Source organism: Schistocerca americana, chromosome 1 (genome assembly GCF_021461395.2).
Source record: "Schistocerca americana isolate TAMUIC-IGC-003095 chromosome 1, iqSchAmer2.1, whole genome shotgun sequence".
In the NCBI taxonomy this organism is placed as follows: Eukaryota; Metazoa; Arthropoda; class Insecta; order Orthoptera; family Acrididae; genus Schistocerca; species Schistocerca americana.
This window is the reverse complement of record NC_060119.1, coordinates 770,208,355-770,223,399: the sequence shown is the minus strand read 5'-3', so window position 1 is coordinate 770,223,399 and position 15,045 is coordinate 770,208,355. Positions and strand designations below refer to the sequence as shown.

The 15,045-nt window shown below is 39.1% G+C and overlaps 2 protein-coding genes across 4 annotated transcripts in view; one reads left to right on the top strand and one right to left on the bottom strand.

Moving 5' to 3' along the window:
• The window catches only part of LOC124612180 (vesicle-associated membrane protein-associated protein B), a 54,867-nt gene extending 46,943 nt beyond the window's left edge, over window positions 1-7,924 (bottom strand). The window contains exons 1-2 of one of the 2 annotated variants that reach the window (XM_047140309.1): window positions 7,574-7,924; window positions 7,098-7,250 (exon numbers count right to left, since the gene is read on the bottom strand). In XM_047140309.1, coding sequence (XP_046996265.1) covers window positions 7,098-7,250; window positions 7,574-7,643 — 223 coding nt within the window. In that variant the 5' untranslated portion in view covers window positions 7,644-7,924. The remainder of the gene's footprint in view (window positions 1-7,097; window positions 7,251-7,573) is intronic. The other variant, XM_047140306.1, reaches the window with a different exon arrangement.
• LOC124612154 (vacuolar protein sorting-associated protein 4) overlaps window positions 7,852-15,045 on the top strand; it is a 175,819-nt gene continuing 168,625 nt past the window's right edge. The window contains exons 1-2 of one of the 2 annotated variants that reach the window (XM_047140305.1): window positions 7,852-7,911; window positions 8,667-8,725. In XM_047140305.1, coding sequence (XP_046996261.1) covers window positions 8,702-8,725 — 24 coding nt within the window. In that variant the 5' untranslated portion in view covers window positions 7,852-7,911; window positions 8,667-8,701. Of the gene's footprint in view, window positions 7,912-8,004; window positions 8,400-8,666; window positions 8,726-15,045 lie in introns of those variants that run through there. The other variant, XM_047140304.1, reaches the window with a different exon arrangement.

The window sequence follows — 15,045 nt, the reverse complement described above, 5'->3', positions numbered from 1 at the left end:
GTTTCACTTTATTTCAAAGAATCTTCAGTGGTTACTGTGACAATTTGGTTTTCCTTACAAATCTGTTTGTCAGGATCATAAACAGTTTCATGTTACTAGTACTAAACAGCATTAAATTACAATGCATCACTCATGATTTTTTGCTTCCTATTGACCTCTTCATAAGGCTATGTGGCTCCACACAACATGAAACATGTACATATAACCAGAGTCAGTGAAGCACAACATTATAGAAATCAAGCACCTGTGTGGAGAAAATATTAGGAATGCAGTACAAAGCAAAAAATTGGTGGTAATCATTGTGATTTAATACTGTGTAATAGTAGTAATGTAAAACATGAGCACTGTTTACAAGCATGACAAACAAATTTGTAAGAAAAACCAAATTTTTACTGTGACGATTGGAGATGCTTTAAAAAAGTGAGTGCGTTTGTTCTAAATAAAACTAAGTCTCATCAAAGATTAAATATAATCCATATTACTTGGATCCTGAAGTGTAGTGGCTGACAGAAGCAATTTAAAGTGTGCCACTAACTTCACAGGTAGTGTGTTTCAGTGTATTTCTGCACATATTATTCGTGCTAACATGGGTCATGGAAGACTGCCTTACTGCTGCCACCACTAACATATATTTCAACTACTTGGGAATGAATGTTTTAACAGACTGATCTGTAGCATAACACAACAGCTACAATAGGTTGGAAGGTGATAGATGACAAGCTCAACAAAGGTCAATGAAGAACGATCTCTGCAATGATTACTGTATACTTTAAGAAAAGTTTCATCATATGCAAAATTATTTTTACTGTTACGATGAACTTTGGTGATTATGGCTACTTTTTCCAAATACCTTACCCATTGTGTGTTTGTTTCCATGCCACAATTATTTAACAACTATCTCAATTCAGTGATATTAAACACGTCAGCCTCTTTTAGTTAAATTGCACTTACAGTGTATACCGCTGCTGGCAGTTCAGTATCGCTGGTCACAGCAAATTTAGTTACAGTATATGTTATCCAATGCGAATCATTCAAAATTATAGTCTTGGTTGTTACAAATACTTGTTTTTACCAAATGTCACGATTTCCATGGTTGGACATTGGGACCTAATAATACATCTTGAGCTGCTGCAAGTTAAACGAATAACATCTAACTTCATTTATTAAGCATAATACATTACAAGCAAACAACATGCATGGTTACCTACATCCGACCAAGATCACTTTCTCATAATCATGCAAATTTTTACTAATAGCAGCAAAAGCCCCCCCCCCCCCCCCCCACACACACACTATATATATATATATATATATATATATATATATATATATATATATATATATATATATAAACAAAGATGATGTGACTTACCATACGAAAGCGCTGGCAGGTCGATAGAAACACATACATACACACAAAATTCTAGCTTTCGCAACCAATGGTTGCTTCGTCAGGAAAGAGGGAAGGAGAGGGAAAGACGAAAGGATGTGGGTTTTAAGGGAGAGGGTAAGGAGTCATTCCAATCCCGGGAGCGGAAAGACTTACCTTAGAGGGAAAAAAGGACAGGTATACACTCGCGCACACGCACGGACACAAGCAGATGTCTTTCCCCTAAGGTAAGTCTTTCCACTCCCGGGATTGGAATGACTCCTTACCCTCTCCCTTGAAACCCACATCCTTTCGTATTTCCCTCTCCTTCCCTCTTTCCTGACGAAGCAACCATTGGTTGCGAAAGCTAGAATTTTGTGTGTACATATGTGTTTGTGTTTCTATCGACCTGCCAGCGCTTTCGTATGGTAAGTCACATCATCTTTGTTTTTAAATATATTTTTCCCGCGTGGAATGTTTCCCTATCATATTCATATGATTAATTTGAACCCAACAATTACGATTGTTATTGTCACTATATATGTGTGTGTGTGGGTGTGTGTGTGGCTGTGTGTGTGTGTGTGTGTGTGTGTGTGTGTGTGTGTGTGTGTGTGTGGCTGTGTGTGGCTGTGTGTGTGTGTGTGTGTGTGTGTGTGGCTGTGTGTGGCTGTGGGTGTGTGTGTGTGTGTGTGTGTGTGTGTGTGTGTGTGGCTGTGGGTGTGTGTGTGTGTGTGTGTGTGTGTGTGTGTGTGTGTGTGTGTGGGTGTGTGTGTGGCTGTGTGTGTGTGTGTGTGTGTGTGTGTGTGTGTGTGTGTGTGTGTGGCTGTGTGTGGCTGTGTGTGTGTGTGTGTGTGTGTGTGTGTGGCTGTGTGTGGCTGTGGGTGTGTGTGTGTGTGTGTGTGTGTGTGTGTGTGTGTGGCTGTGGGTGTGTGTGTGTGTGTGTGTGTGTGTGTGTGTGTGTGTGTGTGTGTGGCTGTGGGTGGGTGGGTGGGTGTGTGTGTGTGTGTGTGTGTGTGTGTGGCTGTGTGTGTGTGTGTGTGTGTGTGTGTGTGGCTGTGTGTGTGTGTGTGTGTGTGTGTGTGGCTGTGGGTGGGTGTGTGTGTGTGTGTGTGTGTGTGGCTGTGGGTGGGTGTGTGTGTGTGTGTGTGTGTGTGTGTGTGGCTGTGGGTGGGTGGGTGTGTGTGTGTGTGTGTGTGTGTGGCTGTGGGTGGGTGTGTGTGTGTGTGTGTGTGTGTGTGTGTGTGTGTGTGTGGCTGTGGGTGGGTGTGTGTGTGTGTGTGTGTGTGGCTGTGGGTGGGTGGGTGGGTGTGTGTGTGTGTGTGTGTGGCTGTGGGTGGGTGGGTGGGTGTGTGTGTGGCTGTGGGTGGGTGGGTGTGTGGCTGTGGGTGGGTGGGTGTGTGGCTGTGGGTGGGTGGGTGGGTGGGTGTGTGTGTGTGTGTGGCTGTGGGTGGGTGGGTGTGTGTGTGTGTGGCTGTGGGTGGGTGGGTGTGTGTGTGTGTGTGGCTGTGGGTGGGTGGGTGGGTGGGTGTGTGGCTGTGGGTGGGTGGGTGGGTGGGTGTGTGTGTGGCTGTGGGTGGGTGGGTGGGTGGGTGTGTGTGTGGCTGTGGGTGGGTGGGTGGGTGGGTGTGTGTGTGTGGCTGTGGGTGGGTGGGTGTGTGTGTGGCTGTGGGTGGGTGGGTGTGTGTGTGGCTGTGGGTGGGTGGGTGTGTGTGTGGCTGTGGGTGGGTGGGTGTGTGTGTGGCTGTGGGTGGGTGGGTGTGTGTGTGGCTGTGGGTGGGTGGGTGTGTGTGTGGCTGTGGGTGGGTGGGTGTGTGTGTGGCTGTGGGTGGGTGGGTGTGTGTGTGGCTGTGGGTGGGTGGGTGTGTGTGTGGCTGTGGGTGGGTGGGTGTGTGGCTGTGGCGCGCGCACAGCATTCAACAGAAAGAAATTTTATTTTTATATTTATAACTGAACAAATTTTTCTATTGCTCACTTAACATCACTCACAATTTCTGAATTGTTTCCACATTAAAACGTCATGTGTCCCAACCAATGGTCAAAAGTGATAAGGGAATGCATTCCAATTATAGACTTTCCTTCCCAGGAATGAGAAACTAGTTCTGAAATCCTATATAGTTTACCAATAGCACTTTTCTGATTATTTCTTTTGTCCATTCAATCTTATTTCCAGTGTCTTAAATACAGAAACTTCAAATGGTTTTAAAAGATCTTTGTTAATTTGTGCTAGTACATAGATTTATATATTATTTTAGTCTTATTATAAAGGATTTTCAGGCCTACTTGATCTTTTAAGTTCTTCCATTTCCTGCTTAAACGTATTTCCATTCCAGACTTATCACAGTGAACGTGAGGCGGTCACTTGGTTTCAAACACAGGACTCCATGCAGTAAGCTAGTGACACTAACAAATATATCATTGTGTTAGTTTTACTTGGACTAAATATTTCAGTTCTAGTATAACGATTTGACTTACATGAACTGATTTTTGCATTGTCAATTTTATGGTGTACTAGGCTTTAAACTAGTTTGCATTTTCATGTGAATAGAAGACCAAATCTGTTACTCAACCTACTGGGCAAGAAGTTGATCTCGGTTTCTTGAGTGTCACAAAGCATTGAGTCAAGCACTGAAAATTTCCCAAGCATGGGGGCATACACTCACTTTTCTTCTCTCAAAATAACCTAAAACTACAAAAAAATCTACTTAGACAAAGCCAATAACAAGTCTTTAGTCCACCAATAACACCACCAACCCTGCTGATACAAAATTACAACTCTGATGTATGAGAGTAAACAGATATCAACCTAATGCTCTATCAATGAATGTAAAGTAAAATAAACAAGGACTAAAGTGTGACAGTGGAAAAAGAAAAACAACTCACAAGAAGCAAGCTACAGAATTACCATTACAAAGGACAAAGTGTTAGAGCATCACCATCCCAAAATCTAGATGTAAATGACAAGATTGTTTAGCATTGTAAGTGGTCTAGGTTAAGATTTGAAGGTCTGGTTGGAAATCAGCAAAGCCAATGAATTCAAATTCAAAATAATAGAGTCATAAAAGACATCTGCAACAAAGTCCAAGGTCTAGGTTCATCAGTCCCAGTCTTCACTGCAAATACAATTATTAAGTAGCCCACATAAATCTTCCACATAAAATGATATCACTGCCTCACAAAATACTGAAATGTCAAACCAGTATTTTTGGAATATATTACATTCATGTACTGGCAACAACTATAAGAGACGGGGATGGGAACGTAATTTAACTTTTAGCATGAAGCCCACTTGTTGCCAAAATATTTTTTTACTTTTATTTTCACTCTCAGCTGTAGTAGTCGAACCCCTCGCATTATTCATAGGGAAATACGGAAGCGTCCGATCCCACCCGTCTGCTTTGACCCATGACGTCACAAATATGGCGGAAACAAAAACAAACACACACACACTTTCCACAAGAAGCCTAATGACACTAACGGGACAAGCGCGAGAAATGGGATGTTTTGGGTGGGGGGCAAACTAAATATAAACAAATTTAGACGCCTTGCGTAGCAACGTGTAAGTGAAGACAGCCATGCATGAATACCCACCCACCTCCCCAGGGGTCGTAACCCCTGCAACCCATAGAAGATAAAGATGCTTCAGTAGCTGATTACTGCTTTTTGTCTTTTAAAAAAAAAAAAAAAAATTATCTCACGGGATAGAACGAACAGATCAGAAAGATAAGTATAATAAACTAAAACAGAAATTCGAGGAAACAGATAATTAAAATAAGTAATAAGTGTTTTTAAATTTTTAAAAAAATCTCACGAGATAGAACGAACAGATCAGAAAAGTAAATAAAATAAGATAAAACAGAACTGGAGACAGCCACACTCAAACCAAACTCCGCGCCGTCATGACGTCACACACGACAACACCCTTACGTCACGGGTCAAAGCCGACGCGTGGGATCTGACGCTTCTGTCGACCCATTCATAGTTTATAATTACATAATGCAGGCTGTCTCAAAAAGTATGCTACAACTTCAATGTGTTATGGCAACCAAAATAATGATATTCACACCATGTTTGGTTTATGTGAAAGACAAGCTCACATAAGTTTTGTCTGTGTGGGTTCCACGTTGTCCTGAGAGAAGCATAGTGACAACAGTTAGAAGGATGGTTCACTATGTGGAATGGTTTATTCGACCAAATTGGACACACAGGTTCAAAGGAATTCATGAACGGCAACCACCATCACGGATGTCAATACACCATTGGTACAGGAAAGTTACGCAGACAGGAAGAGGTTATGTTCTTTCCATATAGCTGGATTGGCAGGGGTGATCCAATTTCCTGGCATCCTACATCACATGACATTATACCGATGGATTTCCCTCTGCTAAATGTCTTAACTACACCAATGACCAAATTGTTGCTACCAATGCCATAGTTGATGCAGATATGTTGCAGCGAGTGTTTAATAAGGACTGGGTGTTGGGCATGCCACAAAAGTTTAAGATGATGAAACTGATTAATGGCATAAAAACTTTGCAAGATACTGTCTCACATAAGGCAACATGGTGTGAATATCTTAATTAGTTTGGTTGCTGTAACACATTTAGTTTGTACTATGCATTTGGAGACACCCTGTATGCATCGAAACCCTTGTCTAAGCCTTCTCCATTACCTATATATTCCGAATTTACCTTGTAATTTTCGTTTTTACGACAAAGTGTGTTGACTTTACTGTAAGTGTTGGACTGTGTCACGGGGCAGTCTGTTACCACAATATTTATTTGACATTTACATTCTTTGGTTACACCAACTGTCAACCAAATCATCATATTTCAACCAAGCTCCACCTTGGTCCGCTACAGACCTGTGTCACCACAACCAAGACTTCAGGGGTCCAAAGCACACTAACTCTTCTTGTTTTACAAAATAATATCAAGGGCAAATACTAACTGAATTGTGCTTTTATGCAGCTACAAGAATAACTCATAGGGATGCTACCTGGATCTCTAGAGAAAAAAAAAAAAAAAAAAAAAAAAAAAAAAAAAAAAAAAAAAAAAAAAAAAAAAATTGGTTCACGGCACTTTTTGTCAGCATTTACACTCATATAATCAATGACTACCACCATATCTTTCTGACATTATGACAATGATCCCTGGACAAATAACTTACTATGGTAAATCCCTTCAAGATCTGACTTACACCAGAAATCAATTTAACTGAACCCGGCATGACTTTTGTGGAAGTAGCATCTTTCAAGCACTGTAGGATCGGAAGTATTTTAGTCTCTTAACTTCTTGTATATGTGTTACACAGAGACCACACAGTTGTGATAATCTCTTGAATAAAAGACTAAGAGTGAACTATATGAAGTCACCTAACTTGTTTCAAAAGCACTCAAAATATTGTTCTATAATTAAACTTAGTTCAAACGTCAGCGTAAATCCTTAGAGCGACGTGCTAACCTAGTCTACCATCCAGTAACTGTGAATTTTACTACACGGGATTTCTGAGCGATAAGACACGGATGCAGCGAACAGATTATAGGGAGATAACAACAAATGTTAGATATTTTCAATCCCCTACTGCATAAAAAAAATCATAACCAAACTTAAGACAAGCAATTCTCAACTTCCATCAGCAGGAAAAAATGTACGCTAATTATTTTATCATTACTTACGTGACTATGGTTGGCACACGTTTTACTGCATATAAATAAAAATCATTTATTCACCTGCTACATCAATTGATGCCTTTGCGTCCAGAACACCAGAATTTGGCCGCACACAGTATTTCTTTGGAGCTGTCGTTTTGATTTTGAAACACACCTTTTTAGTGGTAGGATTTGTTAGCTTCATATAAGAAGTAACCGGCGACGTGAAGGGTCCTTGTTATCAGAAGAAAACGAAACCATTAAATATCAATATAAAGCATTGTTATCTTCCAACACACAAGAATATTATAATTGAATAGCTTTTACAACAGAAAGAAACTAAAAATGTCACTTCACTCTTCTCCCCACCGCATGTAAATTGACATAGTTTGCCTTTCAAAGCGCACAAATTCCACGCCTTCAATAAACTTTGTAACAATCGCTCGTCAAACGGGCGCAGTAACTGGTAAACCAATAACGAAAAACAACAACTATCTGATTTAAGGAATACTATTTCTCTTACTTCATTAGCAATGTTTACAGCACTTTCCGCTTACCTTGGAATTTTAGTTCATGTTCCGGTTCTATTATTAACACCTGTTCCGGCTTTGAACCTGGATTAGCCATAATTTAAGACTATGAGTGTACTCCGAAATTACAGTAAAATACTGTATGCGTAAAGAAATGGCTTCAATTCTAATCCCGGTACTGGCGATTCTAGTTTTCTAACCAATACGCATGCGTCATGACGGAAATATGGCTGCCTGAAATGACGTCACTCCAACTGCTAGACCCAGTGCAAACAGCAAAAATAAATTTGCTTCAGATCTAAAATTAGCAAAATAATGTTTCTTTCATAGATTCGCATCCATCAGAGCTCCTCCAAGTGAAAAAGGTAACGGAAGTACCGACTTCCATGATTCAACAATCGAACAGCTATCGACTTCATGATTCAAGTAGATTTTATTTATAACGATATCGTACACTATTGAGTCAGGAGTGAAAGTATTTCCCTTTTTATTTTTCCAGAAAAACTTGTCTATCTTTCTAGGACTTTCAATTTATCTATCATTTGAAGCTTATAATATCTGCAATTTTGACCATTATAATTGTTGCAAAAATATTTGTAGGAAGTCGTATTGGTAATTGTTGTTGGAAGGAAGACGTGTGTTGTAGCAGTGAACCGATTTTGAGAAGCAGTCATTGTGTCAGAGAGTTGGTTAATAGTTCTGTTGGAAGCTATTTGCCAGCTGAGATTGACGTTTTCTGTCAACCAGTGAGCGAAGATAATACCGTGTTCGCAACACGTATGTCACTTATCTGCGCTACTGGGAGGATTGTAGTGATATTTATCGTTGGATAGCGTGTTGATGGAATAGTTTTGTGAGTAAATTATACGAACTGAAACTTACCTTTCGAAAATCATATGCGTTTTTTGTTTACTACCGATTGTTTTTTTTTTTCCTTGTACTGTTTCCTATTAGTTCAGGTTATGGAAGTTATTTTTCAGTGACAATAAGTTTATTCAAATTCGGAGTAACACCAGGTCTTACTATGTGCAGTTTTCCGTAATTTGTGTTGAAACATATTCCTTTGGATGCGTCCTGTTTCTTTCGAGAACCGTTGTTGACAAACATTCCCTGATTACAGGAACCTACTACAGCCCCTGCGCCCTAGCCCCCGTCATGTCAGCAGGATCAACTTTACAGGTTTGAAAAATTTCAATGCTTTTACAATTTGTGCAATGTTAATACAAATACTTCTTTTAAATCATATTTTATGGGATTGTGACAGCTGCTAAAGCTGTCGCAGATCAGTGAACACGAATTATATGACTGAGTCAGATAAGTCATGAATATTTCGTAATACCTACCATGTTTTCAATAATGAAAGTGTTCATCTGATATTTATTGAAATATTGTGTTTCGTAATTTCAAAAATTACGAATAAAGAGCCCTTGAGGGGACAAATATTAGATTAAAGCAGATCTATGTTGAGATATATACATGTCAGAAGTAAATGATGGCTGACGAGTTACTGGGTCAGCAGACAGTCTTTCTCTAAACTTAAAGGAAAATATATATATATATAGCCGTGAAAATTCAATAGGCGTAAACTTGATTAATGTATTGTACCCTGTACAGTCATTCATCATCTTTCCAGAATAGTGTATAAAAAGCTGTTCATTCCCAAGCTATGACTAGCCATAATCTTGCCACTCATGTTTTTGTTTGTGAGAACTCTGGATATTCATGATGATTGCATATCCACAGGCAGTACCCTAAAACTCCTGCTCTGTTACCCTGAAAATGCTGTCCCGGTTAATCTTGCTGTGTGGTGATGTTTAGGATTTCTTATAGGTTGTTGATACAGCATTAGGTGAATCTGGAAACTGAAGATACTATGACAGTCAATGCTCCTAGATTGGCAGAAATAAATAAGTTGACATGATTTGCCATACCCATTTCCCCCCCCCCCCCCCCCCCCCCCCGTCCTTTCTCCTCTTTCTGATTAACAGACTATCCTGCCATTTAGTATAGCCGTCATCTGTGTAAAGTACTAACTATTTGTCAAGCTGATCACTGGACCCCATGCAAAATTGGTGGAGGTTAGTTGAGGTCTTATAGCTTTGTTGTGCTAGATCTTTGAGTCCTGTAACTACCAAATTGTCATATTCCAATGTAACCCCAAGCTCAGGCTATATTGCAGACCTGTCCAGTTTGTCGTGGCAACAAGATTTCATTTGGGGGGGGGGGGGGGGGGGTAGAGCCATAGTTGCCATTATTGCAATATAGTATATAGTGGGTGTTTTATGTAGCACTTGGCACAATCAGTATTGAGGACAAAAGTCAGTAAACTATTATATTTGCAAAACATTTAACAATGTAGTACCTAGTAACTTTCAGTTAGTGGGGAAAGAATTGCATATGTTGCAAGTACAGCATGAAACAATTGGTGCTTATTATCCCACACCCTCCCCCCAGTGACAATTATTGTGCCAGAAAGACCTTGATTCTAACACTCCCCCACATCTCCCTCCATGAGCAATACACTACACAAAAGTTCTGTGAGGCTTTAGATGGAGTGTTGAGTGTAACATCCCCCCCCCCCCCCCCTATCCCGACCTGCACCCTTCTGCTCAAGGTCTAGGTTTGGCATTGCTGACATTCGCGTAATATTTAATGTCCATTTCTTAATAAATAACTTATACAATTCAGTTGCATAATTAAAAAGCATGGCCTTATGTATATATGTTCAGTATCTCCCATGTATAATACTATTTATGCAATGATGCAGCGGTCTGTGGTTTCCTATCATCTGTTTTTATTGTCTTTTGCTGAAACTAGATGGGAAAGGAATGTCAGTTGCAGGTTAAATCTTAAAACAATCGGGAACAACTGAAGGCCTAGTAGTGATACTTACACCACATGTTGCAAACTTTGTTGACATGAGGTAGCTTCTTATGCTAATACAACCTATTGCTATCGAGATGGCATGTAACATGTCTGAGGATAGTTCCACTGAGTTGTTTGGCTTAATGTTTTATTCTCCATTTAAAATAATTTTGTGAGTGACATTTCAGCAAGTCAAGTGGTAGAAGCCAGCCCCCAGACAGTAGTAGTTTTCTTGAGTGCTTTGTTTTGTAGGTATATTAAAGAGCTTTGTCTAGCATGTAGCTGCATGCTGGCAACATTGTCTTCCCACCACAGCAACTGGTCAGTTTTATTTTATTCAGAATATGGTGCCTATTTTGAAAGATATCAAACACTTCATTAAGGTTACTACGTTTGGTGATATGAACTCAGTTTCATCAAAATCCCAACCCACTTTATTTTGTATGTCTAGTACTGCTGTTTACATACATCTACTCTTTCAGAAACTACATTGGACGTTTTTACTTAGCTATATTTTCTAGCACAACACACACATCTTTCATTAGGTTATTGTCCAAGTCTTTTCTTAGCAATTTATCTTGGAATCCAATAAAGTGCTTCATTGTCTCGTGTGTCTTCCGTTCACCTGCCTACAGGTCACATCACGTTCATTTGATTTTCATTACACTTATTTGCTTGATTTCCTGTCTGTCGTGCAGATAGTTCCCATAAGTTCTCCATTGTCCACGGAGTGATTTTGAGTATTTGTATATGATTCCACATTTACAGTCCCTGTCTCACCACCTTAAGTTAAAAACTGGCAGTGCACATTGATTATATACTTTCACTTTTAGACATGGGGAGCCTAGTTCTGCAATCCTTGTTTAGTTTATCAACAGCACTGTAGGACACCTTTTCTTTTGTATTTATTTCTTTCGCTTCCCATCCTGTTACTTTCAACTGCCCTAAATGAAGAAATTTATCTTGTTCTATGACTTCATTATTAATTTATATTGCCTTCCTTTCATTAATTAGTTCTACATTAATTTAGTATTGATATATCTTATTTTCAAAATTGTTCTTTTAAGTTCTGCCCTTTATTATCACAGTTTTTGTGCACTAGATGTAAACAGAAGAATTTAATGGAAAAACTAAGATGGTCAAGTTATCTTCCATTAATAGACGGCACTTTGTTTTTGCAGGTCATCGATCTAGAAATGTCTTCTGGATTGCTGAGAGGTGGTTTGGTGATATTTAATTTCCTTTCCTGACTTCTTTCATTTCTAAATTTCTGAGCATCCTAAAACTAAACTCTGTCCGAACAGGCTGGTTAAGTATAATGGAATCTAGCATACATGTATTATATCTTCAATGTATTGACACTTGGTTTTGGTGGGACTGTTGTTCAGATATTGCTGAAACCAGACAAATTAGTAATTCTTGTATATGTTGTCCTCTTATTCGTGACTTGTAAATTGACCATTGTGATGTATCAATTTTCAAAGTAGGCTTGTTCTACATAGATACGCTGCAAATGACTGTGAAGCGCAATCTCTTTGCCTAATTAAAATAGGCTACAGTGTTTTATAATGCTGTTGGTGATGATTTTGGTAAATATCTAGTACATTACAGAAAGGATGCAGACAAATCTATGATTTATTGTGAGATGTCTATTGCCTTTCTTGTTAAGTAGAATAATGAAAATGATACTCCCGTTTTGCAGAATTGTATTTCAGCATAGATGCATTGTAAACAATTTTGCAAGTTTTTATATTACTTTCCCTATGTTACTTCTCCATCAAAACATCCTTTTGAGGTAGCTGTTTTTTTTCCTCATGCCTTGAATGGCTTCGTACACCTCATCTGGCATTATATCCTCATTTTAAGTGTCGACCATCTGTATTTGTTGAACTGTAGAAGCATTTCACACTGTGCTGTCTACCATGTTAACTGAGTTTACGTGGCGTTCACCTGTGTAAGGACATTCAGCAATAATTAGTCATTGCATATTTGTCTACCTAACGCTTTGTCTCACAATGCCGTAGACATATCAGAGGCAGTAGCAACTCTGAAAGCAATTACAATCTCAAGCAAACTTTGTAAGTTGTACAGTTTATACGAACAGTTGGTGACATCATAAGACCACTGCCTAAGACAACAGAGTCACAGCAACGTGTGTTATTGAGCGTGAAATGGGTAAGAGTTGCAGCACTAAGTCCCACAACTTGTATAATTTCAATTTTTCTTCTTTTTTTGTGAAAGTTGTTTTTGTAGTTTTGAATTTCCATGGCCCCTCTGTACATCCAAATGTGGTAGTGAGTGGATCTTGATCAAACTGTAGTACAGGGAAATGAATTGGATGGTTGCCTGATCCCTGTGCGTGATTACTGCTGCTGATACATCTGTTTCCCAGATGACAGTTTCTCAAGTGTGCCTTGTCTGGCATTAACACTTCTTTTTGTAGTTTCTGTGTACATTTGACCACAGGTGGAAGAACTTTTATGTATTCCTGCTGTGACAAGTGGTAGGGGTAGGTCCTTTGCAGTGTCCAATATTTGCCCACTGTTCTTGAAGGTTTAAAATCCGTCTCAGTACGTGATGATGTCTCCAGTATTGGAAGGTTAAATGATTGGTAGAGAAATATACCTTGGACCACATCCTAATGTCCATAAAACAAAAATCATAAAGTACATAAAAACCAGCTGTGAAAGTCTGCATTGTATGAGAAAATTACTCACTCCTAGGAGCTGTTATGCTAGTAAATAAATATTGCCTGACACCACCTCAATTCAGCAATATGAAGATGGTATCTGTTGTTTCGGACATGTCCCTGTTGATATTTATCAACGCCTGTAAGCAGCTAATGGTCTGGATTTTATTGTAAGTTCAGTGGAGCAAGGATGAGTATCTGCAAGTCTTTTTAGGCATTCCATATCCAGCTGAAAGGGCACATGATGATGAGACCCTATAGAGCTACCAAATTGTGGGTTTACTGATTGCTGTATTTTGCACTTTGTTCCAAACAATCCCAGACATTTTCTACATGTTAACATTGGGTGATATTGCTCACCATTCAAGGTGCAATAGTGTGTCAGTGTATTTGTCAAATCAGAAGCATGTGTATGCAGCCCTGTGAGCATGACTTCTGTCATTTTGGAAAATAGGAGTCTCCTCAGAATACAACATCACGTGATCACAAAGAACGGTGAAATGAACATTTTGATTCACATTCTTAATAACTTGAATGAGTGGCCCCAAATCATGGTGTGGATGAAAAAAAAAAAAAAGAAAGAAGAAGAAGAAACCTAAAACATTATAAAACCACCGCTGGCCTGAACTAAACCCTCCACACACTGTGAATTGAACACCTCATTGAGTCATCTGTGACTTGATGCCTTGCATAATTTGAAAAAGAGGCAAAACTGAGACTTGATAGATAATTCTGCGTACCTTTGGACACCTACTGTCCAGCTTCTGTGTTGGTTGGCACATTGAAGAATTGCAATTTAATCTGTCACTGTTATATTCAACTTTTTGGGTGGTACCCATCTCCAGATATCCATTGAATGTGGTTCCTTTCACAAAGTTCGGTTAGAAACTGACTGAAATTTATCTGCGTTTGCTGAGAGCAGGAATTCCTGTCATTTTTTGAAACCAGTTGTTATTGCCAAGTCGTGACTCTCATATCTGATCCATGTAGGTTAGTGCTCTTGTTCTTGTGCCAAAGCAGCACAACTTGATTGGTACAGATAAACGTTTGTAGACATGTTGTAAGAGCCAGCATTGATACAACAAAAAATTAGGGAACTTCATTTGCAGTTGTGGGCATGTCCAAATACATTATCTATCAGGTCTCCATATTGTCCCAATTTACTATGCTGCTGCCATACAATCAACTGGTATGTACAAACCCCTTCACTGCCGTGACTTGTCATATGTCACCAGCGGGTGGTTTTGTACCACCTGGAACCAATTTATCATCATCATCATCATACACTGTGCTCCAAAGTGACCAGTGCGGTCTTTTAAGGGAGTGATTAATATTTTGTCTGATGAGCTTAAATTTCTGTTTAGTTTTCTTCTTACTCTTGTTTTCAATTCTCATGACAAATTTTCATTTTATGTTCTCACTTCCTCTCAGACATTTCTGAATAGCTCTTCTTATTCTTCTTCTTCTTCTTCTTCTTCTTCTTCTTCTTCTTCTTTAATAACTGTCCTTATTGTATCATGGTTCTGTTATCATTCTGTTTGATAAGTATGTGTGCCATTTGGTATGTTTTTTTCCCTTTGTTGTCTTTGTACCTGCAACATTTCTTGTTGTTTTCACAAGTACCTTAATAGTGAGATTTTAATCACAGTTTGCCTTAGCCAGAATTATAATTATCCTTTCTGTTATGGTGCAGGATGTAACTTACTGTGTATATCAGGATATAGCAAGATAGTGTGTACAGTTCCCGAATTCTTCTTGTTCGGTTGTATTGTCTCTCATTTTGTGATGATAGAAATAGTACACAAATCATATCATATATAGTAGTTGCAGAATATTTTACTGTACGTGGAATTTCATCCCTAGTCATTTCAATTAGCTTTTTGATATTGTCATCAGGTCTGCAAGAATTTAATGAGAAAATAGGCTTTTTAGTGAAGTCATTGAC